This window comes from Lytechinus variegatus, chromosome 12 (assembly GCF_018143015.1).
Source record: "Lytechinus variegatus isolate NC3 chromosome 12, Lvar_3.0, whole genome shotgun sequence".
Lineage (NCBI taxonomy): Eukaryota > Metazoa > Echinodermata > Echinoidea > Temnopleuroida > Toxopneustidae > Lytechinus > Lytechinus variegatus.
The window spans coordinates 21433905-21461850 of record NC_054751.1 but is presented as its reverse complement, the minus strand read 5'-3'; the positions used below and the strand labels follow the sequence as shown (position 1 = coordinate 21461850).

Below are 27946 nucleotides of genomic sequence, written 5' to 3'. Positions count from 1 at the left end.
TGAATTACAACTTCAATAATGGGAGGGGGGGGGGTGAGGGGGTGATTATGACCATTGGGACGTTCTATTGTCAATCATTGCTTGCTCAAGATATTTCATCATGGCTAACCTGACAATGACAGTTACTGAATAGCTTATGAGAGTCCGACATGTGACAAGTCCACAACCGATGACAAATCTTCAATTTGGTTGATTGTCGACATCCTCCTCATCACTCTTTTGCAAGGTTATGTCAATCATCTGTTTCATTCTACTCTATCACTACCCTCTTGATATGTTCAATCTGTGTTACTTGTCATCATGTCCATGAAAAGCCATATTTTATTGTTCGAAATAGATATAAAAAATACTCAGAAAACTTGCTTTGCCCAGTTGATTGATTGACGAGGCTCTATCCCTTTAATCGTTGAATGCCCAACAGGGCAGCAGCAACTCCATCTTTTGGTCTGACGCGACCGGGTTTTGAACCCCCAACCTCCCGGTTGTGAGACGGACGCTCTACCAACTGAGCCAACCCCCCGGTTCATCTTCATCCTCTTCCTTCATCTTTTTTTTTTAAGAGCAGCATATCAATCATCTGTTCCATTTTCCTATATTACCATGGATATGTCCTTGTTCTCCAGTTGCCTTTACTTTCACCCTCCTCCTGTTCAGGTGACAAAGTCGATAATCTGTTCCATTCTCCTCTTCCACCATCATCTTGATATCATTAAGCCATATTCTTCATCCTTCCCCTTCCCTATATCATCACTCTCTATTAGATGAGGAGAATCAATCATCTGTTTCATTGTCCTCTACAAATACCATAAAAGTGGCCTTTGGTTGTGTGTCGTCATTATCGTCATCGTCTTCACATCTCCCACATCCCACTCCTCCTCATCACCCTTTTCTAGAGGAGGCAAGTCAATCATCTGTTCCATTGTCCTCTACAATCACCATAGAAGTGTCCTCAAGTTGTGTCTCTTTATCATCGTCTTCACCATCTCCCTCATCTTACTCCTCCTCTTCAATTCAACCATCTGTTCCATTGTCCTCTACAATCACCATAGAAGTGTCCTCTAGTTGTGTCTCGTCATCATCTTCCTCATCATCTCCTTCATCCTCGGCATCCATGTCAAAGAGACGCACCCTCCTCTGGTTTGAGAACAACTGAATTCGGGAAGAAAGACAAATGAGAGATCTTAAGCACGAGATGATTCACTATGGGCTTACATGCTTGGAAAAGTGGGATGCATTTGTCCTGACATAGTTTAAAGATAAATGCCAAGTTGTGGTAACAATTTCAAAACAAGATTGTACAGAGTCCAATCAAATGACCCCCAGATGTCTGTTTGCATAAACAAGGGTGTTGCTGGGGCAAGCACATGATACGCCTGCCAGTAACGCGGAAAATGGAATTATGGTCAAGCAAAAAAAAAGGGAAGTTGGCAAATTGTCTTTTGACCTTCTGACCTCAAAATCAATAGAATTGTTAGGATATACGCTAGTATCATACACACCAAATTATATGGGCCTAGTATAAGTTAAACTGAAGTTGTGTTTACAAGGAAAAGTTAACGTACAGGCAGACGGTGCCGAGCGTGATATCATAATACGTCCCGTAATATTTGCCAAAGGATTCTAGGAGAAATTGTGAAAATTGCTATAGAAGAAATTAGCGATATAAGCAAGGAATCAAATTCAAATATTGGGTATTTCCAAGCAATAATACACGATCCCACATGCGCGTATCTGTTTGGCAATCTACAGTGTGATCGTTTTTCTGCTTGGAATTCAGGATTTCACAAAGTTCTGTTAAACTGTACTAGATATAGATCTATGATGATAAAGTAAAAATCAATCTTGGTTTTACAGACTTTAATCTTTAAAGTGACTGTAATATTTGGCCAATTTCAGATACACTTTACACTTAATGTAGACAACTTGACACTATATCTTAACAATTCCAAATTAACAATCGATAGCTACAAACCTAGACATGAACTTTCAAATGAAAGGAGTGGGGAAGTATTAAAGTAATAACCTTAATATCTGAAGCACTCATGCAGGTTTAAGAAAATTTTCAACTTTGTAAACATCACATAGAATGCATTGTAATCTTTAATCAAATGGTTCTGTCTTATCTGTTTCAAGGAACCGGATCCTGACTACATGATTACCTATCCTGACAGGCATGTGTGCGTAATCAAACATCCAAAATAAGTAGGCCTGCTTACCACACAAGCAACCTTTCTTGACCCACTGACTGCTAGCCTGGCGGCTCTCATATTGTCCATCCGCCTGGATGTAACTAGAGGTCCTGCATCGAAACTTGGTCTAAAGAAAGACAAATATCAAATCAATAAATCAGAAATCATAAATATACATACAATGCTATTTTTTCCTTTTTCAATACACACTATTTTTTCAAACATTATCGGTTATTTCGAGTGGGGTTTTAGAATTTTGAGTTGCACTGCCTTACATGCCATTTGTCATGCAAACCCATTTGCATTGTTGTGATCAATATTGCTGTAATCAACATCAGTATGCTATGTGAATCACACAGGTGTGACCAGGGGCCTGTTGCATAAAACTTTTTACCTGAGAAAACTCAGGTTGTTTTTACCGGAGTTTTTGCCCTGTGTTAAAGTCAATGGCAGAATTCAGACTAACCTTAGTTTTCAGTTTTTACCAGAGTTTCTCAGGTAAAAAGTTATATGCAACAGGCCCCAGCTCTAATGGGGTGTTGCAAGCAAATATTTGCGATCAATAGCAAATATTCTGTTGTAACTTTACAACTGATCAGTTTTAGCTGCAACAAATCAGATGACACAACCTGTTTCAAGAAGCAGATTAGTAATCAATTGCAAAATTAAAGACATGATTGATTTAGGGACCAAAAAATAGACTTGCAATTGATCACAAGTCTCTCGCAACACCCATTAGTCTAACAAACTGACGATTTGTCATTCAAAATGGCTACAATCAATCAACAGAGCATATTGTTAGAGTGTGAAATCATTATCATAACTAAATTTAATGTCATCATTTGGCATTAATTCTATTCCACTGGTGGGTGAAGGCCTCTGCACACCTTACGACTGGTCCGATATCCAATCACGGAACAAATCGCATTTTGCACATTTCCTGAAAAAGTGAATGAAGAGGATCTTTTAATTAGAGGTTCAGATTAACTGTAAGAATACTAATGAAACAATTGCGGACAATTGGAAGCCTTTATTTTTTAGTAAAGTTCCAATTGATTTTAAATCATAGCCAATCATACCACTGCTATGACGTAATTACAACTGGATATTGAGTTTACTTTTATTGCAATTAGGATGGTAGCATAGTCACAAATTTGAAAATTGTACGATGATTTAGAACTTCACACATTAAGATATTCATGTACCATGTCTCGATATCCCCCAAACTGGTGTCCGACTTAATGTAATGTGTATGGTGGCCTTAATTCTCCTTGTAAATTCAAGAGAACATTATGGAAGTACACATATCTGTTAAATTTAAGCTTGCCCACAAAAAGGAGAAAGCAACTTACACAGTTTGTCCTGTTGATAGATGACCTTTGACCTGTGACATGGGAGTGAACTCTGCCTCTGCTTGGAGTGCTTCCAGTGGCAACTGACATAGGACAGGCTTACCGTTGTTACTCTCATCATCTTTAACCTCTTGTAGAAGGAGCGAGAGGGAGTGATCACCGTAGAATGCAGCATCCAGCACCATATGACTATATTTAAATCAATTAATTAATTTCAAAATGAAAAATGCATTTTTACATGTAAATGTGATAGTTAAATGTGCATTAAAATTGAATATACTCCAGTACAAAGTTCCAAAGACTCTTTGATGATGATTGGCTGACAAGCACTGGCCACCAACTGTTACTATGGAAACAAAGAACTATAACCTGTCAGTGCTGACAAGCTTCATGAAACAGTGCCCTGATATCTACAACTCCTTTTGGATCTACTCTTGAAATATAATAATAATAATAACAACTAGAATTTAATTCGTCATGCGGACGAATTAGGTGGTCTGTCTTTATTCTCGGCATCATGATTACTATTACCATATTCATGCATATCAATATGATCTTCATGGTGACAACGGAATGCTCATTATGGATGGAATACTTGTGAAAGACGGGAGATGATAAAGCACTGCAAAAGGGTCTCATTGATGTATGACAATACATGTGATATGAAAAAAAGTAATTATAATCTGTCTTATCTTGGTAAATTTTAACATTTGTACCTTTAAATTATCATAAAGGATCATGTATGAGGTGGTAAAAAGAAAAAAAAATGGGAAAAAAAAATCATCTTGTTCACCCCAGGACTCGAACCTCCGCCCTCGAGAAAGCAAGTCAAATGCGTTATCCATTGAGCCACGATATTCCCCATTGAGATTACACGTAAGCAATTTTGAGAATTACAATTCCAATTTTGCAAGTGAAATACGGGCATGATCCCGGCATCTGATCAAACAATGAAGGACACACTTCCGATAGCCCAGAATCTCAGCTACAACATGTTAGAAGCTCAGGGAAAACCGACAAGAAAAAATGGAGATATGGCTCACGAAATAGAGGAATGTCGAATCTAGTTTTGGGAAAAAGTCATGTCCCATAGAGATTACACGCAAAATGAGGAAAAATGACATGCCTCTTTTCATCGCTGTTTTACGCAATGATGCGTTTCTCAAAACAAAAATTAATGTTAACTAAAGAGAAAGAGTACATTCTAAACTACATCATATCGAAATCTGGGCGAAAAATAATCAATATTTAAGAAGTTACAACCAAATTTGCATAAATTTGATGACGTCATTTTTGAAAAAATGAAATTTTTAGTTTAGGCGCCATTTTGATGACGTCATGATCAAATTCAGGGACAATGGTGACATGAAATCAAATCTGCAACTAATACTCTATCGATATATGAAAAAAAATTGGGGGTCAACGGACTATTTAAAGAGCTACAGTGAATTTTCAATAGGCATGTTTTTGCACATATATGGCCTATAGTGAGAGCTCGCGCGCACACGTGCTGCAAACTTCAACGGGTGTTAATTTCGTCATTAATGGTCGTAGAAGGTTGATCAAGGTATCAAATTGTTCAGAATTTCATTATCAATGCAAAGATGTAAAAAAAAACGGTGTTTCTGCGTCGCGTTAAGGCGTTACGCGCGGACGTGCGCGCGCAAAATTTTGAAATGCTTAAAATGACCTGAAACGTACTCTACTTTGGTCAAAAAGTGATTTTGAGCATTTTGAAATTTTGACGCGCGCGTACGCGTGCGTCGTGACCTCCAGGTGACCTTTGATGACATGACCTAATGACTCTTGACGTAAAGTTGATGTGATGTTAATTTGATTGATTTTTTATAATTGATAATGGAGATATGATTGATGTGATTTTACAAAATGGCGCCTAGATGACGTCATCATAACATGATGACCTTGAAAAGCTTATTTTGACGTGTCCATGACAGATCCTATAGATGACATGAAATTCAATGAAATTGATCAAGTCCATTTTGAGATAACTTGGCGACAAAAAATCGTTAAAAATAAATAAATAAAGTAATAAGAAAATTCTGACGAAATTAAGAGGTGATCTGTCAAAGACAGACCACCTAATAACACCTAATAATAATAATATGCATTTATATAGCACCATCTATCTAGAAATATTCTATTCCAAGGCGCGTAGTTATTATTATTATTACCCCGGCTTTAGCTCGAGCTGCCTTTCAGCGCTCATGCATTCAAGGAATTAATCCTGCCGGGTACCCATTCACCTCACCTGGGTCGAGTGCAGCACAATGTGGATAAATTTCTTGCTGAAGGAAATAACGCCATGGCTGGGATTCGAACCCACGACCCTCTGTTTCAAAGTCAGAAGACTTATCCACTGGGCCACAACGCTCCATATAAAGAGGAAACTGTGTCTACAGATGGTAGAACTCTGTGTCATGAAATTTGATATCTATAAGCCAGGAATCAATCACAAATTAGTAGATAAATAGTAGCTTAAAAACTGTTTCAATGATAATAATTTTCATATGACACTAAACCCAGGAGCCCATCAATGGAAATGCGAGGCATCTACCACTTTAACAGCAAATCAAAATCTAGGAGTGCTATAGAAGCTACCAATTGATAATAAAACTTAAATTATTAAGTGATTATTTTATGGTAACAGTATATGACAATGTTCTTCAAATAAAGGCAGTATGCATTGACAATAGAACAGACATCCCTCCCCAAAGCAACAACACAAGAGACTTATAATACTTAAAAACACATTTTCATACCTATCAGCAGCAAGTGAGACTACACTTTCATCAGGATCTAAGCTCCCCAGAGTTCCAAAGGTCAGCTGAACAATCTCTGTTACATCACTGCTACTTCTGATATGGGTAAATTAAAAAATATAGTGAATTAACAACAATTAAAACAGGTTCAAGGATGTAGCCAATGGTGAGTGCGTATTCAAGTCACATGTTCATGCTTTAATTATGCGCAACCTTCCAGTCGTGCATTTTTCGTGCAGCACTGTGCATTTTTTGTGCAGCACTATGCAATTTTTGTGCAGCATTAGTTCCAATAGCACGTAAAAACTGATACGCGTTCAGTAAAAGAGGCTGGCTAGGATTTTGATGCGCTTACTTAGGCGCGCATAGTAGATACGCCTGTGATGTCATAATTGATAGTCTTGTGATCTCTTCGTCTGTGCGATCGTACACAAGTTGGAGGGATTTGAACAAGATTTCCATGAAAAATTATTTTTGCCGACCCGTTTTATAAAACAATTAATGCACATTTTAAGATTTGTGATGTTAGTGACGATGCGAGCAACTCTCGGGCATTCACAATATTATGCAAAAGCACTCGGTGCAAGCGCCTCTTGCTTTCGCATAATTGTAAATACCCTCGAGTGTGCTGCATCGTCATAACACACTCATAAATGTGCATTAATTGTATAATCTCAAAGGGTGTGAAGCTATCAAAAGCGACTTGCATAGCTCTGTTTTTAAAGTCATATGGGTATCAGCTTTTACGGGCGATGGATTAATGTTCGCTGATACCCCACACTTTGTGAAAAGCACTAGAAATACCATTATCAGAGACCTCTTTTTTGGGGAAAGCAAACTCAATGTATCATCGAGAAATGCTTCGGCTAAGCATGCTTAGCCTCTGGCAACTGTCAGGCCAGAGAAGGCGTGATAATGACTTTTACCCAGGTGGAAATTTCCAGAGGCATTACACGATGTCTACTGGTCATGAATGATATTCTACTCAGGGTGATCGACATCAGCTGTTACAGCTTGAGCATCTAAGTGGTGTCAAATTTCCCATGAAAACTGACGAGAATAAACTTTAATAAATTATTGATTATTTCATATTGTTTGTGTGATGTATTAACTTCCTATTCTGTTGCTCTGAATACTACCATAACTGCAAGTGGAAAACAAGTTGTCAGTAACTATGTAAGGGGAACTGTTGTGTGAGGTAAATTCGGCCACCCCCATTCAAAGGGGACGAAACAAGATTTTAAACTTTGATCTGCTGACTGACTGACAAAGACAACAATCTTGTACAATCATGCAGTGATGGAGTCAAGGCATCAACCCTGAAGGCCAATACATCCACTTTCAAGGTCAAGGCCAGCGCTAAGACATCAGCCCCCAAGGCCATTTAATGAGTGACCAGTGGGGTGTTTCACAAAGATTGAAGTATGAATTAGAGTTGCACTTAAATGCCTGGTTGTGTGCGTTATAAAAGGCATGGCCACATTGGTCAGATCATACCAAGAGGATGTGCACTAATGCGTATTGATCAATAAGATTGCGCGTCGCATATCTTGTATGCATTGGCATTGAAGTCATACTTAAATCTTTGTGAAACAGCCCTGGTACTGGAAGCTCAATTCATACCTGTCAGGCTTGGTGTTTTGTCTGGTTAAGTAGATGCACCGAGTAGGAGCTGGCTCCGTCATGAACACAGTCAGAAGCTTACTCTGATCTTGGAGGCTTTGTCTAATAAAACAACATCAGATGCATGGATAAATCAGATAAATTCCAGCTCTGGTAACAATCATTTAATGAAGTCAAACAGGGGAGCGCATCACGAAGAGACTTGTCGGACGTTTTATCCAACAAGTCCCAATTTATCCAACATTACCAAAGTAGCAATATTTCACTGCCAATAATAATCAAGTAAAGTTGTCAAATCTGGTAATTTGACGGATAAAATAGTTGATGTAACATTAACCTGACTTATAATAACCACCCAAGTGTATTCATGCCTCTTAATAATCATAATTTAAAACTTTACAAGACTGGGGGCTGTTTCATAAAGCTGTTTGTAAGTTATTAAGAACGACCTTAAGAATGACTGGTGAACCTTTCTTGCACGCTAAACCATCGGCAATGAACATTTTTGTGTATACCATTTACCACAAGGAAGGATCACCAGTCGTTCTTAAAGTCACTCTGAACTTACGAATAGCTTTATGAAACACCCACCTAGGACCATATTAATGAAACCTTAATAAGTCTAATAATGACCTAAATGAGTGCTGCAACCAATGAAATTACTTGACAATAACAATAAGACATCATTTAATGAAGGGCATAATAAATATAAACTATGCGACTTTCAAAAAAAGAAAATACATATCATAACATAACAAAAAATAAGCCTCTCTAGGTATACATTACAGTACTACAAGTCTTAAAGAATTATTTGATCATGCAAAATGTAAACTTAATTAGTCGGGTATCAATAAAATAATTTTCACATGCTATTTTACAACTAAGAAATAAAAAAAAGGGTTTAAGTAAAGATTTGAAAGTGGAAGCTGTCAAATTTTTAGAAGTTTTTTTTTAAACTAGTAACTAGATTTCTTCAGGTTTTATAAATATGGGTCATAGAGATATCTAAACTGAGCTTTAACTTACTGTGAAAGTGTTCTGTACTCTGGTTCATCAGTTTCTGATCTCTTGTCCAATGTGAAAGACTCCCTGCATGTAAGAGATTCACCTCCAACACTCTGTGGAAGACATGGAAAATAATTATATCAATACTATTCCCTAAGCCGTCTGATAACAAGAATACAACAGATACAATTTATATTTCCCTGAACCTACTGTGCACAGAGCTCAGTCACATTGAAAAAAGAACAAAATGTATGTACATGTATATTCTTGATGTTAGAATTTTTTTAATATAAATATGAAATTCATCTTACAATGACTGTTTTTGTGATTGTGTTGAAATTACTTCATCCCAACAACACATCCCCCCTGCCCCACCCAAACGATCAATATAGACAAGTGGAATGCCTCTGGCCGTCTCACCTGCATCACACGATTCAACATAGCAGCAGTGCTGACTTTGAAAACTACTATAACTCACACAAGATGTTCAGTGATACTTGGTTACTCTTATTTCCACGTTTTATGAACTAGACCAATACACTTACAGAAATAGGATGGGAATTCAACAAATACCCCTAATGTGGCCAAAGTTCATTGACCTCGCATGACCTTTGACCTTGATCATGTGACCTGAAACTCACACAGGATATTCAGTGATACTTGATTACTCTTATGTCCAAGTTTAAAAAAGTCAGATCAATAAAATTGCAAAGTTATGATGGTAATTCAACAGATACCCCCATTATGGCCTAAGTTCATTGACTTTTGACCTTGGTCATGTGACCTAAAATGCGCACAAGAATAGTACACCATGATACAATGATAAGTACCATTGGGGCCATACCAATGCATAAAACAACACATAAAACACACATGCACACACAAGAGAAAAAGCATGGAGCTCTTGACCTCTAAAAGTACTTTTAGTCTCCCCAGTGTTCTAACAAGAGTGCGTTGTTGCTCTATCCATTTTTTTTTATATTGATGCCCCTAACACACACTTAAATAGATGGCCTGCATCACTCCCTTCCGATTACTTTGAAAAAAAAAAAAATTTCAAGCAACCTGAGGTCGACTTAGGGCATGGTCCACAGCATCTTTCACGACATCATGAAGCTGGCTCAGCGACCTCTCACGTTGCCATGGAAAGAGTAGATCACTATCACGGAGGCTGGGTGTGGAGGCGACAAAATCTTGCCACGAGTTCGGAGCCGTCGTGACTGGGAACTGGAGGTCTTCTTTCCTGAGGTACTGCCCAACTCTCTCTAATGTAAAGCCTGATTTAGTCACGTCTAAGCTGGGCTCCTACAGTGGGTTGAGGGGGGGGGGGGGGAGGGAGTAGAGTATACAATGAATCAATGTACAATGGTGCATGATTTTGTGAGGTTACTTCCAACTTTATTCATCTTTGTCTGTCCCTTCTCAAAAGAGTAATGAAAATTATACGATACTGCCAGTGCAGCACCAAACCCCTGTTGAATAAGTATCCAGTAGGATTTATTGTCTGCACAGTTGCTCAGATTTAGCATGGGTGATAATATGATAAATTGTTTTAAGAAATACTAATCATTTCAATAAATTATCTATGCTATACAATTGGATCAATCATCATTGTCTTCTTTCTGCTTGTTTAACAACAAATGACATACCAAGTTTGATGATGAAAAATACCAAATACCAGGGTAAAAAATAATTGTCATTTTTTAGGGGCTATTTTTCCTTACCACAATGAGGCATTTCAAAATTTTTGGGGCTATTTATTCATTTGAAGAAATATTTTCAGGGGAAAAATGTAATAGTGCAGTGAAAGCAAATATTATTCTTCTACCACAGTTAAAATATTGATTTTCTAAGTAATCTTGAATATTGTTTGAATCAGATCTTGGGGCGACTCGAGAAAGAATGGTCGCTCCGAAGCATGCATTTGGGGGAAATTTGGGCTGCCATGAGGGAAAATTTGCCTGTTACCCTCATGTATTTACTACGCTGGTATTTCCATTCAAAGGTAAGCAGTGCAAGAAGTTATAATGGCTACTTACATCTGTGAAATTTTCTGCAAGGAAGTCTGCAACAAAATTGATGTCCCTCTGATACATCTAAAAAAACAAAAGGGATAAAATCAAACACATGCAATTATCAGAGTTTTTCATTACTAGAGAATGTTACACTTCTTTCCTCATCAAAGGGGAATCTATGTTTACAAAGCCATAGGCTTCACTGTATCTCCCCAGCCACATTTGATTGTATATAATTTCTATGTATTTTAAAAAGTTAATAAATTTAATTGAACAGAAACAAGATACTTAAAGGGAACATTTATTGGCAAAGTATAAATATTCATTGTGAGCCTACATATTGGGAGACGTTTGCTCCTGCGACAATCGCTCCAGGCTTTATGTCTTCTAAGATGTAGGGTTAGGGTTGCATTAGGGTTTTATGTTAGGTTTAGGGTAGGGTATAGTGTTAAATCAAGATTTGAAGTTAGTCATTAGTTAAGTGGGTGGAATCTAAAGCGGAGCAAATGTCATGGAACCCCAAATTCTTTTCAGGTCATTTTTATAGGAAGAATGCCCACTAGCCAAGAATTGCTCTACAAATGCTATCATGTGTAACCCCCCTTCTCTCCCCCACTGGACTCACCTTGCTAATGCTTTGTTGGATAGGTTCTTCCATGAGTTGCATAACAATTACATACAGCCATCTGAAGAAGGCTTTGAAGTTCTTAAGGCTACTTTCTATTACTCTGTAACGGTTTGAACAAAGAAATAAATATCAATGTATTGCTGAATAGAAAAGTAGAAATAGTCAATGAAAGACAATCACAACCTCTGACACTAGATAATATTTTCAGTTTACAATTCTTTTGATATTATTTGCTTCAATATCTAGAGAAAACGGGCAAGCTCATATCATACTTCTTTTTGAGAAGAAAAAAAATCACTGCTTTTATAACAAGGGTAATTTCACACACATGTAAAATTATTGAGCTTGTTTGAATAAGAACTCATTTGAAAAGGGCCTTTATAAAGACAAAAAATGCAAACTTGAAACCAGGGGACCTCCTCACAAATTAGTTAAAAGACACAAACAATTCAGAATAAAATGATAACAGCACCAACATCATAGCCATTGACCAGCTGAGAGCAAAGTTGTCATAATAGTAGCATACATGAGTCACGTTTGAAATTGATCTCTAAGAACGTTCTTCAATTATCATGAGAAAGAGATATTATGACCATGTCCTTTGACCTCATCCCAAAATCCAATCAGATCATTGCACCTTCAATATGCATACTCCACGCTAAATTTTACCTTGCAATATTGTTTGACATATTTCTTTGCCAAACCATGATAAGTTCCACCATTTCGCACTGCCTATGCTCAAAAATTGCAAACAAAACCCTTAAGAATATTGAAAAATACAACAATTATCAAATTTCTACTTACTGCAGCAGTTCATTAGCTTTCAACATGAAAGAGCCCACTGCATTGATGGCATCTGAAGTAAAAATAATATAAACAGTTTGAAATCAAAATCCCAATATGCTGAAATTTGGATAAGATTTAGAAATTAAAACCACCATAATTGTCTTTGAAAAATACTGTGAGAAAAAAGAATACACGATTTAGAAACCTATAACACATCAAAAAATCATATTGTCAATTAAAACATGAAATTTGGGAAATCTTATTAAGTATGTCCAACCTCTGACATGATGAGCCTTCCTAACATTGTTTTTCTCTGTTTTCTATTTCATATAAAATAATTTTGATGTTCTCAAATCTGAAAGGCTCGAATAGTTCATAAAGCGAAATTAGAAGTTGAGATAATCCGGGTTGGCTGTACATAAATGTTTATTGAATTGAACTTCCAGTTTGAAAGAAACTGGATTTATATCACAGGATCATATCAATATACTAACAACATTTCCAAAATGAAATCCCCCTACATTTCTTGAATTTAGGATTTCAAATAACTGCAATAATTTTGTTCTAAAGACTTTTCATGTGTTTTACTTAGCATTTCACAAATGGCCTCTATCTAAATATTTCAAATTTTTAATGATAATGTTAAATGCTTCTTTAGACATTCAGAGCATTCACATCCTGGGGAGCGTTTCATCAATATTTTTGTCCGACAAGTGGTCAGATCTGACATCTTTCCTTGAATCTGATTGGCTGAGAGGTACTATTGCTATGGTGATTGTCGGATAAAACAGGACTTGTCGGATAAAACGTCCGACAAGTCCTTTCATGAAACGCTCCCCAACTCTGACAATGTAATATCAAGTGAGACAGAATTGAGAGGAGTGTTATGGCCCAGTGGATTGGTCTCTGGACCTTGAAAAACAGGTTGTGGGTTTGATCCCAGCCATGGTGTAATTTCCTTCAGTAAGAAATTGATCCATGATGTGCTGCATTCAACCCAGGTGGGGCAAATGGGTAACTGGCAGGAATGTATTCCTTGAAATTCAATGTGCATAATATCAACTCTGCTAAAGCCAGGGTAATTATGTTGCATTATTTTGAGCGCTTAGAGACTTCAATATAGTAAGTGTTAGTGCTATAAAAGGCAAGTATAATCATTATTATTATCAAAACCAAGAGATATGAATACACTAACCTTGGATAGCTGTTGCACTGAGTCCCAGCATGCCATACTTGTCATACCACAAAGCCATACCCTTCAATTCACTCAACTGGAACAATAGAGATCGTCCAACACTAAAGAGAAGACGAAGATTAAGTGATGAAAATATGAATCATTTTTAGCACATCACTTATGAATTTGAATAAAATGTGAACCGATGCATTACGCCCAACAATGAGTACGTACTAACAAATATATTTGCTTGGGTCAATCACTTTTGCTCAATAGAATTTGGTTGCATTTACGTGCAGATGCTTTTTTTGAATTATAAACTACTAAGCTATAGAATGCAAGACCTCTGCATTGGTAAGTGCATTGACCTCGAATAAGCTTCTTTCATTGCATTGTGTTTGACTGTATTTGTCTGTGTCGGCAATCAACAGCTGAATAAAAGCCCAAAACGCAAAGGTGTGAGCCAGCACACTATCTAATTCCTGAAAATAGTGACAATCTAAAGCAAATTTGAGAGTTTGTTCAGGAGAATAAATGCTATAGTTAGGCCGTGTTTATGCTTCCACTTTTCAGGCCAGAATCAGCGTTTCCAAACGTGATTAGTCCAAAACACGGTTGCGTCCATGCTTACTTTCATTTAAATGCTGTTTCAAAACGCCGATCGTAAACTCACAAAAAGGTGCGTTTGTAAACGTCGTTTGACCAGAATCAGGCTTTCTGTGGAAGTATAAATGGAACCACAATCGTAAACGTGTTTAAATGACGTCATTTGGTACATGCTTCCGCTGACATGAAAATCTGTGGGCAAATACAGTCGCATTGCTCCGTGTTATCTCCACGTAATAACAACACTAAAAAAAAACTTTCGAAAAAAGGCGCTCCCAATTTGACCTCGCTTTACGATGCGAAGCCAGCTGGAGATCGTGATTTGCCTCTGAAAAGTTAAGCATAAACAGCACTCCCAGAACCACGTTTACGATCGCCGTTTTGAATCGACGTTTGAAATCGCTGATTCTGTCCTCGCAATGGAAGCATAAACACACCCAAATAGAAACAAAGTGTATTACCTGTGTATGTGCTTGAGTACTAGCTTTTGGATGCTGACATAGGAGTTCTCTACAGACTGGTCTAACTTCTTAAGGCCTTTCTCAGTGAGATCATGGACCAGGAACTGCTGTAGTTCAGGACTAGCCTTCCCCCATAGTAGCAACTGAAGGAACTCATCGCTCAAAGATTCTTCTGTAGGCTTTTGCTATTATCGAGAACCAATGAATTACAAATAGGAGTAATACAAGGAATGCAGGGAAACACATGTCATGGCTGGGTTGATAAAACCTTCTATCTCAAAATTTAAATATTTTTAATGACAGGTAAGAATAAGCTAGGTTTTAGAGTTATAAGATGGGTAGCAACCTTCTCATGCCTCAAAAGAGTTCTTGACAGGTATCAGAAGACTGTTTTAAGACAATATAAGACTGCCACCAATGCTATGTTTTTAAAACACTGCCTTGTCTCAGCTGCCTACAAAATTTGTTAATTTTGAGATACAAGGTTTATTATCAACCCAGCCAAGATATGAATAGGTCACCAGAGACCTTTACTCAAACTGACAAAGCAAGGATAAAGCATCATTCTATAGGAGTGGTCCCTAAAAAAAGGCTTTATTGAATCAATATTTCCAGCTTTAATAAAGTTATTGACATACAATTTTCAATCAAGATGTTAGTAATCTTTCATCACATTATGATCATCAATATACAATCAGACAGACAACACACAAAATTTCCCTCTGAACTAAGCACTTTCGAACAACATCCAATTATTTTACCTGTGCATATTTGGTGAGCTTATTTTCCATTTCAATGAGAATGTCTTCCTTGGCCTCAGTCACTGCCTTCAAAGTTGCCTCTAAGTACTAAAGAAAACAAATCACACAAGATACTTAATATTTATTTTTGTCTTTGGAAGGTCATTTTCTTCATGTGTTACTATCTAGTTCAAAACTCAGTGAGCTCCCATGCAACATTCTCTGCAATAAACCGAACTTGTCAACTGGCTTAAAAAAATAAAATTGAGAAAATTTGCTATCTGAAAGAGTACCTCTTCCTCCACCTACAGTCACATTTGTAAGGTAAATATTCAAAGGACCATTTTTAAAGAAAAATATGACAATTACAGAGAAAGTTGATACCTTAATGGTTCCCAGGTAATTGCGAGAACAAGATATACGATGGCATCAATGACTTGTTACCTTTGATCTTGATACCCCCAAAACTAATCAGATCATTATTATCTTACTTGGACCAATTTTGAAGTTCACCAGTCAAAAAGTTCTTTGCAAGGAAACAAAGGAATGGATAACCCAACAACAAAATGCCTAAAGAAACCATCTACAGTAACAAGAGGTATAATAATAGCAAAAAATCAAACTTGCACTAATGCTTACCTCCATGAGAGTCCGTATCTTGCCAAACTTCTTAGCGTATCTTGAAATTTCTTGATGCCTTGAAGCCAGGAGAACACAGTCAAGCTGTTACATTGGAAGAAGGCATGAGATATACAGGGGACTGTTTCATGAAAGTTGTCAGCACTGACAGGTTGTCTTTCTCAGACAGTTACCATAGCAACAGTCAGAGGCCAGCGCCTCTAAGCCAATCAACACCAAGGATTTTGCCGAAATTGTCAGCACTGACAATTTGGTCATTGCTGACAACTTTCATGAAACACCCACCAGATGACTCTGCTTAAGCTGAAGCTCTTCAGACCACAAAAATTTGGTGAAACTCGTCTTAAAAGATGTTAATAACACACGATTTGCATATTCTAGTCTGAAATATTGCTACGATTCGGGTGGAGTATTTGACTTATGGAAGGTCGACCTATGCATGGTCTACTGTACATACATAATATTTTGCAAGCGAGGACAAAAGAAAATAAATCTGAAAACCAGAAACAAAGAGAGAGATATATACTTCTTGAGCAGTTTGTATCACAAGTCCAATAATTTCTTGAAAACATTTGGAAAACATTGGAGATCCACACATTCTGGTGTTCAGTCAAAAATAAAACAACAACTCAATTTCCTTTATTTTAAAAATGAATACTTTTCATTTTTTATTACATGCAATTGGGGAGAAGGGGAAAACTGTGTCAGAACTATTAACATCTTTTATAAAACGGGTTCAAGGATGTAGCCAGTGGTGAGTGCGTATTCAAGTCACATGTTCATGCTTTAATTATGCGCAACCTTCCAGTCGTGCATTTTTCGTGCAGCACTGTGCATTTTTTGTGCAACACCGTGCAATTTTTGTGCAGCATTAGTTCCAGTAGCGCGTAAAAACTGATATGCGTTCAGTAAAAGAGGCTGGCTAGGATTTTGATGCGCTTACTTAGGCGCACATAGTAGATACGCCTGTGATGTCATAATTGACAGTCTTGTGATCTCTTCGTACGTCTGTGCGATCGTACACAAGTTGGAGGGATTTGAACAAGATTTCCATGAAAAAATCATTTTGCCGACCCGTTTTATAAAACAATTAATGCACATTTTAAGATTCGTGATGTTAGTGACGATGCGAGCAACTCTCGGGCATTCACAATATGATGCAAAAGCACTCGGCGCAAGCGCCTCTTGCTTTCGCATAATTGTAAATACCCTCGAGTGTGCTGCATCGTCATAACACACTCATAAATGTGCATTAATTGTATAATACATAATTATTCAATTTCCTTTATTTCAAGAAATGAACAAAAATCAGAGAGGGCGGCATTAGAATTATACATATTAACAATTTCAACGATAAAAATATTTTCATTAGCAAGTACGAGGTGAAACCTCTCCTGACTATGTTATGACCAATATAACCCAGCCTGAAATAGGCTTTATAAATGAAGGCTAATTCCATAAAATATGTAAATTTGACCCTCTAAATAAGGGACCTTTCTGAAATAATGTCTTTGTATTCCAGTTCATATAACAAGTTGTAAAGTTCTCAATATATTATGGTTCAAGCAGTTCATAGAGTGAAGTAAGAATGGATGAAATGGATGTTGGACACACGTACATGGTTGATTATTAATGGAATTACCCAGAATGTATATGCTGTACAACCTCAGGCGATGGTTCATGTAGGCTCCACTCCACTAATTGTGTGTGGGTCATGCGCAATTCGCGTTCGCCATTTTGGATTTGGCAGTGAATAAAAACATGTGGGGAACTGCAAACCGGCTTCAAATCACTGTGTCGTTTACAAGAAAGGGCAAGGAGTGAGTCTGAATCTAATGGTAAGTTTAGTCACTTTAGAGTACGTTTAATGTTTTTTTTTGAATGACGTGTCACCTTTTTTACCAAAAAGAAACCCAGTTTTCACTGTTTTTGGAGAGCGAGTACTTATCGCCCAATGGTTTGGGTAGGTGTAGCGGAGGAGGTAGTGAAGTGTAGTGGAGCCTACACGAACCATCGCCTGAGGTAATGCTGTACTTACTGTGAGTAGAGACTGGTAAATCTCAGTGATATCCTCTTCATTGGAATACTCCACAATGATGGAGATAGTGCGTAGGTCTGATGACAGAGAAGCACCAAGGAAATCTCCACACTGTACACAAAACAACAATTGTTTATTTTACATTACAATTGGCAAATATTCAATGTTCAATGATCTATTCTGTCCAGCTGCAAAAAAATCAAATCATATGATCCAATAAGAAACCATCATATGTAACAAACAAGATATATAATTGAAGACAGATGATTTGATATAACTTTTTTTTAAAAGATATTCAGTCATAAACTACATACACACACAAGCAAGATTGATATAAATATATTGCAGATTACTTTACGGAAGATGCGGAACAACAATCAAAGAGGAATATTTTAATAAAACATAAACATGCAGGAAACAACAAGAAACAAAAATATCAGCAGTGAAAAAGATAAACAAAAACAGGAAAGATAATGTTTGAAGGTTCGCATAATAGTAAGTATGGACGAGCATGGAATTGGTTGACATTACACCAAGTGGTGAGTCTTTCCAAGGACTAGGAACTTAAAATACTGTAATACATTATTCTGGATGACTATATGTTTACCTACCTTGGTTGTTTGAATGAACTGTGACATATCTACATTGACGATTGGTGCTACTCCAAAAGCAAGCAGAGTCAGAGTTCCGCCATGACATCCCACTGCTAGCATGTTCAATCTGTTCATGAAGCAAAGTTCATTAAAGGACAAGTCCACCCCAACCAAAAGTTGATATGAAAAAAGGAGAAAAATCCAACAAGCAAAACACTGAAATTTTTATCAAAATCGGATGTAAAATAAAAAAGTTATGACATTTTAAACTTTCGCTTAATTTCAAATGTCAAGTGCAACAAATTTTTATTTCTCCCTGAACATGTGTAATTACCATTATTTTAACAGTTTGTGTTTAAGTTAAGTTGATCCTTATTATCAAATCTGTAAAAATTGAAATATTGTATTATTCAAACAATACAAAAAAATAGTGAGTCATGGACATCATCGATTCTCTCATTTGCATATTGCTGAGTTGTGCATTTAACTGTTTTGTGAAAAATAAGCGAAACTTAAAAATGTCATAACTTTCATATTTTACATCCGATTTTGATGAAATTTGCAGCGCTATGTTTGTTTGATTTTTCTCTATCGATTCAAATCAACAATTTTCTGGGGTGGACTTGACCTTTATATACTTCAGTTTTGAAGTGAAAACTGATACCTGTCCAAGAGCGTTTTATCAGGATCTGTACATATCTCTGAAAAAATTCCAAATGGTGAATGGTTCTTATAAACTGTAATGTTAAAACTAGGGACAAAATTTTTGGCCTTTCTCAGGCAAACCCTTCAATTTAATACACCTCATACACCATATCTAAAGCAAATAATCAAGGACCAAATGATCAAGTACACCAACAAAATATTTTTCAAATATTAATCTAAGGCCACCGGGTCCCATGACATAATAACCTGCCTTATGTAATGGCCTCAATACCCTTCTCCTCAGCCCTTTGTCAACTTTTCTTGTTTAATAGTGATGTAATAGATAGAAAAGGGACATTACCTTAAAATCAATTTCATTGCATTACAATTTTTTGATATCCATTCATCAGAATATGATACTTTGGCCAAAAAAGCAGTTAATTCTTTTGTAGAGGAAGCATTCCTTACCTCTTCTGTTCCTTGAGCTTCTTTGCATCTTCTACATTGTCATCAATGTAACTCTTGATAGATGAACTGCAAGAAAAAGAAATAATTATGGATAAGAGTTTAATCTTTATTTCAGCAGTTGTGAGAAAAGGAAGAGCCCCAACTGTGGAAAAGAACAGACACCTTTGGCATGAACATTGTAATAGGCATTCACATAGTGCCATATATCTTGTTAAAAAATAGGTGTATTATTTCAAGCATTGCCATTGGCCAATACGCATCACATGACATCCAACTTTTTTGGTGCACTGCACGGCAGTGCATAAGGTGTGCAATGAAAATTGACAGTGCACGCTCAAGCAAACCAGTGCGGTAGAAGTTCCGGGAGAAGTCCAACAAAACTGTATTGTAACTTTTTAAGAATTTGTTACTGCGACATGTTGCTTTTTTATAGAACAAATAATGCACTTGCTCTGTCATGCGTAACAATAAATGTAGAGAAATCTCAGATTCTTCAGATGGTGCACACTGGGCACTCGCCGCCAGCGGCTCATGCACAGAGCTGCACCTATCTAAAGAAACCTCGCGTGCTCTGCATTTCCACTGTCGCACTCGGCTGCATCCATTATTTGTATAATAAAGCTGCAAGAAATTTATGTAAAAATATGTTCACACTCACATTTTTGATAGAGAGGGAAGCTTGGGCAGGAACTTCTCGGAGAGATTCTCATTGGCTGCATCAGGGGTAACCCCTAACTCTGCCTTGACCGATGAAGACTGACCATTGGCTTCACTATCCAAATCTTTGTCCAGAGCTTCAGTCCACTGCATGCATGTGATTGGCTGGTCAACATGAGTGGTGTGGATGACCTCTGCTTTTTCTACTCTGCACAGGAGAAGCCTTCCTGACTGGTAGCCAACAGCTAATACTGTAAATTGATAATGAGTATGAGTTTCAAGAGGCATGTTGTTATCATTTATTTGTATTATGAAACCCAAGGCTATTACCATCAGATTCAATGGCGATGCTTCATCTCAGAAAATATCAGAGGGTCATTTAATAAAGCTGCTCCAAAGTTACATATGACTTTAAACAAGAAAGTTGAATTTTTTTTTTTTGCTAATTGAGACCCCCCACCCACAGTTTTCACTTTTATTAATAACATAAATCGAAGTTCATTTTCTTTAACACTATTGGTAATCAGATTTGGAAAAAATATACGACATTTTTATTCAGATGCTTATTAAAAACAAGAATTTCCATCTAAGCATACTAAGATAAGATTTCAATGCTTATGGGAATTGAAATTATGAGAATCTGATTTAGCCTTCAAGAAAGAGGTTATCATTCATGATGAGAAAAGTCATGCAGAATTAATGGAACACCATTCGTCATTCAGAAGAAATTTCACCTTCAAAGTATGCTACTTTAAATCCATCTTCTTCTTTCTTTGGCTTTATAACGGTAACCAGTCAGAATTGTCTATTTTTGCCACAGCATTTAACAATAATTATTTTTATATCCCACATGAATTAACTCCAGTATGGTGAGAAAACATATTCCAGGGGCCCGTTGCAGAAAGAGTGGCAATCAATCGCAAGTCTAAAAATCATGCGCAAACAGTAGGATACAAAACAAATATACCAGGCTCTTATTTCAATTTGACCAGCAATACTACTATTTTTTCCTCACCTACGAAAAACAGATTTGCCAGTCCAACCTCAGATGAATAATCCCCATTATACTTCCTCAAAGCCTGGTAAATTTGTATATTATTAGCTTCTCTTATATTTAGTTTTTTTTTCCTTTCTCCTCTATTTATTTGAACCAAATTAGTCTTCATCCCTGGTGATCAGTAAACTTACAGGACAAGTCCACCCTGACAAAAGGTTGATTTGAAATAAAAGAGAAAAATCCAACAAGCACAACCATGAAAATTTCATCAAATCAAATGTAAAATAAGAAAGTTTTGCTTAATAAAAAAAAAACAGTAATATGCACATTCTGGTCGGAATGCAAATGAGGAGACTGATGACGTAATCCACTTACAATTTCTTTTGTATTTTATTATATGAAATATTCTAATTTCTCCTTAGTGTCAAGTGAAATACGATTGATTCCTCCCTGAACATGTGGAATTTATATGGTTCAATCATGTTGGTCCTTACTGTCAAATCTTAAAAAAATGAAATATTGTATAATTCAAACAATAAACAAGTGGAATGCCTCTGGCCGTCTCACCTGCATCACGCGGTTCAATATAGCAGCAGTGCTGACTTTGAATACTACTCTAACTGGCACAAGATGTTCAGTGATACATGGTTACTCTTATGTCCACTTTTTATGAACTAGACCAATAAACTTACAGAGATATGATGGTTATTCAACAAAAACCCCAACATGGCCAAAGATCATTGACCTTACATGACCTTTGACCTTGATCATGTGACCTGAAACTCGAACAGGATGTTCAGTGATACTTGATTACTCTTATGTACAAGTTTCATGAATCAGATCCATAAACTTTCAAAGTTATGATGGTAATTCAACAGATACACCCAATTCGGCCAAAGTTCATTGACCTTTGACCTTGGTCATGTGACCTGAAACGCGCACAGGATGTTCAGTGATACTTGATTACTCTAATGTCCAAGTTTAATGAACTAGACCAATAAACTTTCAAAGTTATGATAGTAATTCAACAGATATCCCCGATTCGGCCAAAGTTCATTGACCCTAAATGACCTTTGACCTTAATCATGAGACCTGAAACTTGCACAAAATTTTCAGTGATGCTTGATTACTATTATGTCCAAGTTTCATGAATCAGATCCATAAACTTTCAAAGTTATGATGGGAATTCAATAGATTTCGGCCAATTCGGCCAAAGTTCATTGACCCTAAATGACCTTTGACCTTGGTCATGTGACGTGAAACTCATGCAGGATGTTCAGTGATACTTGATTAACCTTATCCAAGTTTCATTAACTAGGTCCATATACTTTCTAAGTTATGACGTCATTTCAAAAACTTAACCTCAGGTTAAGATTTGATGTTGACGCCGCCGCCGCCGTCGGAAAAGCGGCGCCTATAGTCTCACTTTGCTTCGCAGGGGAGACAAAAACAAAAGAAATAGTGAGTGAGGGACATCATCAACTGTCTCATCTGCATATCACTAAATTGTGCATATAACTGTTTTGTGAAAAATAATGAAACTCTAAAATGCCATAACTTTCTAAGTTTCTTACTTTACACCCGATTTTGATGAATTTTTCCCCGTTATGCTAGTTTAATTTTTTTTATATTTATCAAAATCAACATTTTTCTGGGGTGGACTTGACCTTTAATAGATGGAACTCACCCTTGCCATCTGGTCTCCAAGCCAAAGCTCTGACCTCCTTACCCTCATCTTCCCCCAGAGGTGTCAAGGTCCAAATAGCTTGACGTTGCCAAGTCAATCTCTGTAATAGAACCTGGTGATAATAAAAAACACATTTCTTTTGTAAACGAAACCACTCATTTCTATGAGCGAATGCCTGCTAAGAATCCAAAGTAAACACTTGCAAACTTTGTTTCCATAAATTAAACTAATGAGCCATTGGATACCCAGATTCTATATTCTTCATTCATTAGTTATGATTAATGTTACAAGACATTAACACTGTGTTTAAATGAAGTTGATTATTTCTGCTGACACAAACACACCAATGTATCAATGAGCCAGCAATTGCATTCCTGGATTCATGTTCTACATTCATTAGTTATGATTACTGTTACAAGACATTAATTAACCCTGTGTTTAGATTTAGTTGATTATTTCTGCTGACACAAACACACCAATATATCAATGAGCCAGCAATTGCATTCCTGGATTCATGTTCTTCATTCAGTAGTTATGATTAATGTTACAAGACATTAACCCTGTGTTTAAATTAAGTTGATTATTTCTGCCAATATGATGATTTATATTTGTTATCTCACCCGTAAACTTCATTTTCTTTGTAAACATTTTGTTATGCACCGGTGAATAGCAAATTTCCCATAAAGAGTAATAAAGCTTGAATTCAATTCATACAATGAGACATTGTTTTGATTTCTGATGACAGATGGATGGGAATTTTTTTTCAGATACCCTTAAAATTGATATACTATTCTCAGCTAGCATACCTGCTGAATCTGAAACCTAACACACAAATAGGAAACGAAAGGTTGAAAATAGAAAAATTCAAGTTTCCTATTCACTTTTAGTAGACATTTTTTTTTACCGATTACCGGTAAGAGAAAGTCAGACATGGTGGTTGAATGGCTCTTTCACCAGAAATAGGGATGGATATTAAATAGGGAGAGTTGGCAGGTCTGTATTCTATATGAAATGAATGATGATGACTAAAGCAATTATTTACGAAAAGTCCCAAAATAATCAGATTGTCCTACTTGCACATTCAAGAACAAAGTGAATCCCAAATTCCTTGCTGAATTTTCCTTTACCAATGACCTTTTCTTACTTTTAATACCAGGATCTAACAGGAGACTAAGGAAAAACATGGAAATGAGTATAAAGTTTCACATTTGATGGAAATTAATAAAATAAACATGAATTACAATTTTTTTCCCCTAAAATTCTTATCAAACATTTGTAGTCAGTCGGATCCTGAAATTCATTCTGAATAGAAGCTTCTGTTGTAAGAGGGGTGAAAGCAATAATCAATAGATTTATTGCAAATGACTTATCTTCAAAAGCCCTGACATTCAAAATACAACAATAATATTTTGACTGAACAATAGTGATTAAGATTGAAGTGAGAAGCACAATGGGAGATACAAAATTCTCACATCATATCCAGTGATTTTGAGGTGCACTATAATCAACAAATATTTCTTCCAAAACTCAATCTCAAGAACTAGTAAGGGCCTTGCTGCAGAATACAATAAAATCAAAACACAAATACAGAAATCAGACTCAATTCTAATTTTCAATGAATTACAAATATCCAGTTTAAACAGTTTGTATTTCATTTCTTTTCTATGAAATGGCTGGAGCCTAACTGTAAATTAAACAAAATGGTAAATGGGCTACAAAGCAATTAGACCAAACGGTTAGACAGCCATTTGTAGATGAATTAAGACAAGGCAAAAGCAATTTTGTGTCTCGCCCACTTATGAAAATAACCAGAAATATCGGGATTTGCGAGGGCACGCAACAGAATTGTATCGAACTTCATTGTGAAATGACTGGGATGGAACAACACTTGTCATAAGAGCCTTGCACGTAAAATTTTATGTTGACCTGAAAATGAACTTTGACCTTACCATGTGACAGCCGTTTGTATATGAAAAAATACGACCAAGTAAGTTGGGACAAAACAGGAAGTAAAAGAGTGAGTGTAGAACAGGGTTGGGCAAATTACGAGGTAATTGATTAAATATGTAATTACATTTTTTGAGTAATTGTAATTGGCAAAAGCAAGTTGTAATTGTAATTTTTTAAATGTAATTTAATTGAAAAGTACTTGTAATTGAAAATTTCTTCAATTATGTAATTGTAATTGAAGAAATTAATTGAGCCCAACCCTGGTGTAGACCGATTGGTAATTTATTGTTAATATACTACACTCTGTAGGAACATACCTCTCCATTTTCATTGGCTAGGGCAATGAGATCCATCTTGGGGGACCACTGCATAAGGGTAACCTCTACAGAGAGGTTTCTCTCTTCAAGCTGACGGAATGACTGCTGCATTGTGGGTGATCCTTTGGCTTCTTCAGATCTATAAGGTATGCCTTGGTCACGTTGAGGACCTGTCTGTTTCAACAAAACCATTAAGAATAAGAGGGTGACAGCCCATCAAAGCCAATGGCAAAGCTCTCGGGTAGCTTTTTGGTGCCCAACGAGTACAGACCAAACAATGAGCCTTGTCATTTCCGTAATGTTGTTGTTCTTTAACATATTCCTAGTTGGAAATTTATTTATTTATTTATTTATTAGAACATATTTAATCAGGTACAAAAGATCAGTATAAAACTGTTTTTCATCAATGACCTGATGAAAACATAAATAGCATAAATCATGACATCATACATGAAAATAAAGTCAAAATCTAAATCAAAGATAACAATACCTAGTAACATAAATAAACAAATATTGTTACTTAAATGGTAATATCAATCAAACTAAAATATTTTAAATTATCAAAAGGGAACAGTAACTAATTTTAATACTACTAATTTTATAATTTATTTGCTGATAAAAACAATGAACAATGAAATAATTCTGGCACAATAGAAAATCGAGTGAAAAAAAATGGCAATCAGTTATAAATGTATGTCTAACTATAAGAGGGTTAGGATCATTACAAATAAAAGCAATGTAACATCAATATTAAAGAGGAATAGGAGAATTGTATGTTACAACAAATGAAATGGAATATGGATGTGCAGCAGAAAAAAACAATAACTTAATTTGCTCTGGTTAAAGTTGCATCATAGAGTTCGAGTGAATTTCAAGGAGTTTTTAACATTAAAAAAAAATTCTCCTCGTATAGTATACATGCACAGATGGCTCGCGATGGTGCAGACACCATTAGGGGGTTAACAATGCAAAGTCCCCCCCCCCCCTGGCAGTGCAGGGCTCATCTATTTTTGTCTTTATTTCATAAAAATATATAGAACTGGACCAAAATAAAGAAAATTATGTTTTGGCCTGAAATGCACCAAAACAGGGAAGACATAAGTTATAAGGACAACCATGAAAACAGTGATTTACTTTGGCTGTCGTGCAATTTCCACTTCCTTGGTTTGTCCAAACTTAATAGTATAATACATAAACATATGGACATTGAGTCCCACTGCAGATTGAGTGTCTTCGGTCTCTGACTGTATGAGAGGAGCTAACGGCAACGGAACAACTAATTTTACATTTACAGAGACCGAAAGTCGGCGAAGCTTGATCTTCCTTAAAATATTCATGCCCGGCCACGATTTCAATCATCTAATTTTACTAAACTTTACCGGCATTATATTTCATGATATTGGGACCCACTTACCACCATTCACTTCATACAGCAGTGCTTTATTCAGTCACATGCACGGTTCCTAGTATGATGGGGTGTCCCAACTTCGCGCACTTTTCAAAAACATTCATCAGGCTCAATTTTGTTCACAAATTATTTATAATTTATACAAAACCAATTCAAGGAATAGTTACCACATTGACGGCAAGATCGTAAACTATAAAATCATGGACGAAAATGTAAAGTAGGTCGGTATCGCGATGACGCGATCTCAAAATTCTATTCCGATCGGCGATCTGTGGCTGTGCTGGAAAACCGTTCAGAAATAGTGTGACCTAACTTCGCGCACCAATGCTTTTGTGGAGATTTAATAAATACTGAACTCATCCTAAAAAAACTTTCACCCAAGGGTAATTTTAGGTTGCTTTTCACGTTGATGATGTCAGATTTTAAGAATACTGGCTTGTTTTTGAGATAATGACCGTCCGCGAAGTATGGACACGCGCAAAGTTTGGACTCACACTCACAGACACAGCCATCATGGCCATACTTCTTCCATTCCACCTCCATTGACCATTCACTAGACTGTACAAGTGCGCGTACAAATCGACGAGTGGTTCCTGAACTTGAAGGCGAAACCATGATTTGGTCACGTTATTCTAAATAATAAGCCAAATCCTGGTTTTGGGAACCACTCGTAGATTTGTGTACGTGCACTTGTGTACAACAAAACAAAGTCAAGTGAATGGGCGTGTGACTGAATAAAGCGCTACTGTAGCTGTACAAAGTGAACGGTGGTTCCCAATATCACGATAATGCCAAATAATCTAAGTTACTACTCAGAATCTTAGTTAATTTAGATCTAAAGTTTATAGACGATGTTGTGTGAATTATGTCAAAAGCTTTGAGCGTCGCGCCGTCAATCTTAGCAGGAGCTCGGCCCGCGCCCGAAGTTGCGGCGAGGGCCGGAGCTGGCATGCGCTGGCAGACACTGATGACTCAGACCGGTCATTGCCCTCAATGCCGCCCTTGCTGAAACTTAAACTAAGTGCAAAACATGGCAGTACGGTATAATATTTGTAAATTAAAGTATGATGCGGTAATATGAAAGGCACACTCTCTATTTACATTTTCTATTCTATTTCAGAAAATTATTAATCAGAACTAACTTTATTACAAATGACTTACACATATGTTACAATTTCAAATACCGGT

General features: G+C 36.6%; 1 protein-coding gene across 1 annotated transcript; it reads right to left on the bottom strand.

Annotated features, from left to right (window-relative positions):
* LOC121425243 (anaphase-promoting complex subunit 4-like) lies at positions 1-27946 on the bottom strand. The gene is made up of 21 exons (XM_041621262.1): positions 27920-27946; positions 25351-25524; positions 23084-23195; positions 20401-20650; positions 19743-19808; positions 18648-18756; positions 18037-18147; positions 15999-16082; positions 15381-15467; positions 14620-14804; positions 13574-13674; positions 12397-12448; positions 11590-11692; positions 10989-11045; positions 10015-10254; positions 8971-9062; positions 7945-8046; positions 6322-6417; positions 3542-3730; positions 2217-2316; positions 1-1149 (listed from the first exon to the last, which is right to left on the bottom strand). Exons 2-21 carry the CDS (start codon positions 25459-25461, stop codon positions 1012-1014), a joined length of 2385 nt encoding a protein of 794 aa, XP_041477196.1. The 5' UTR covers positions 25462-25524; positions 27920-27946; the 3' UTR covers positions 1-1011.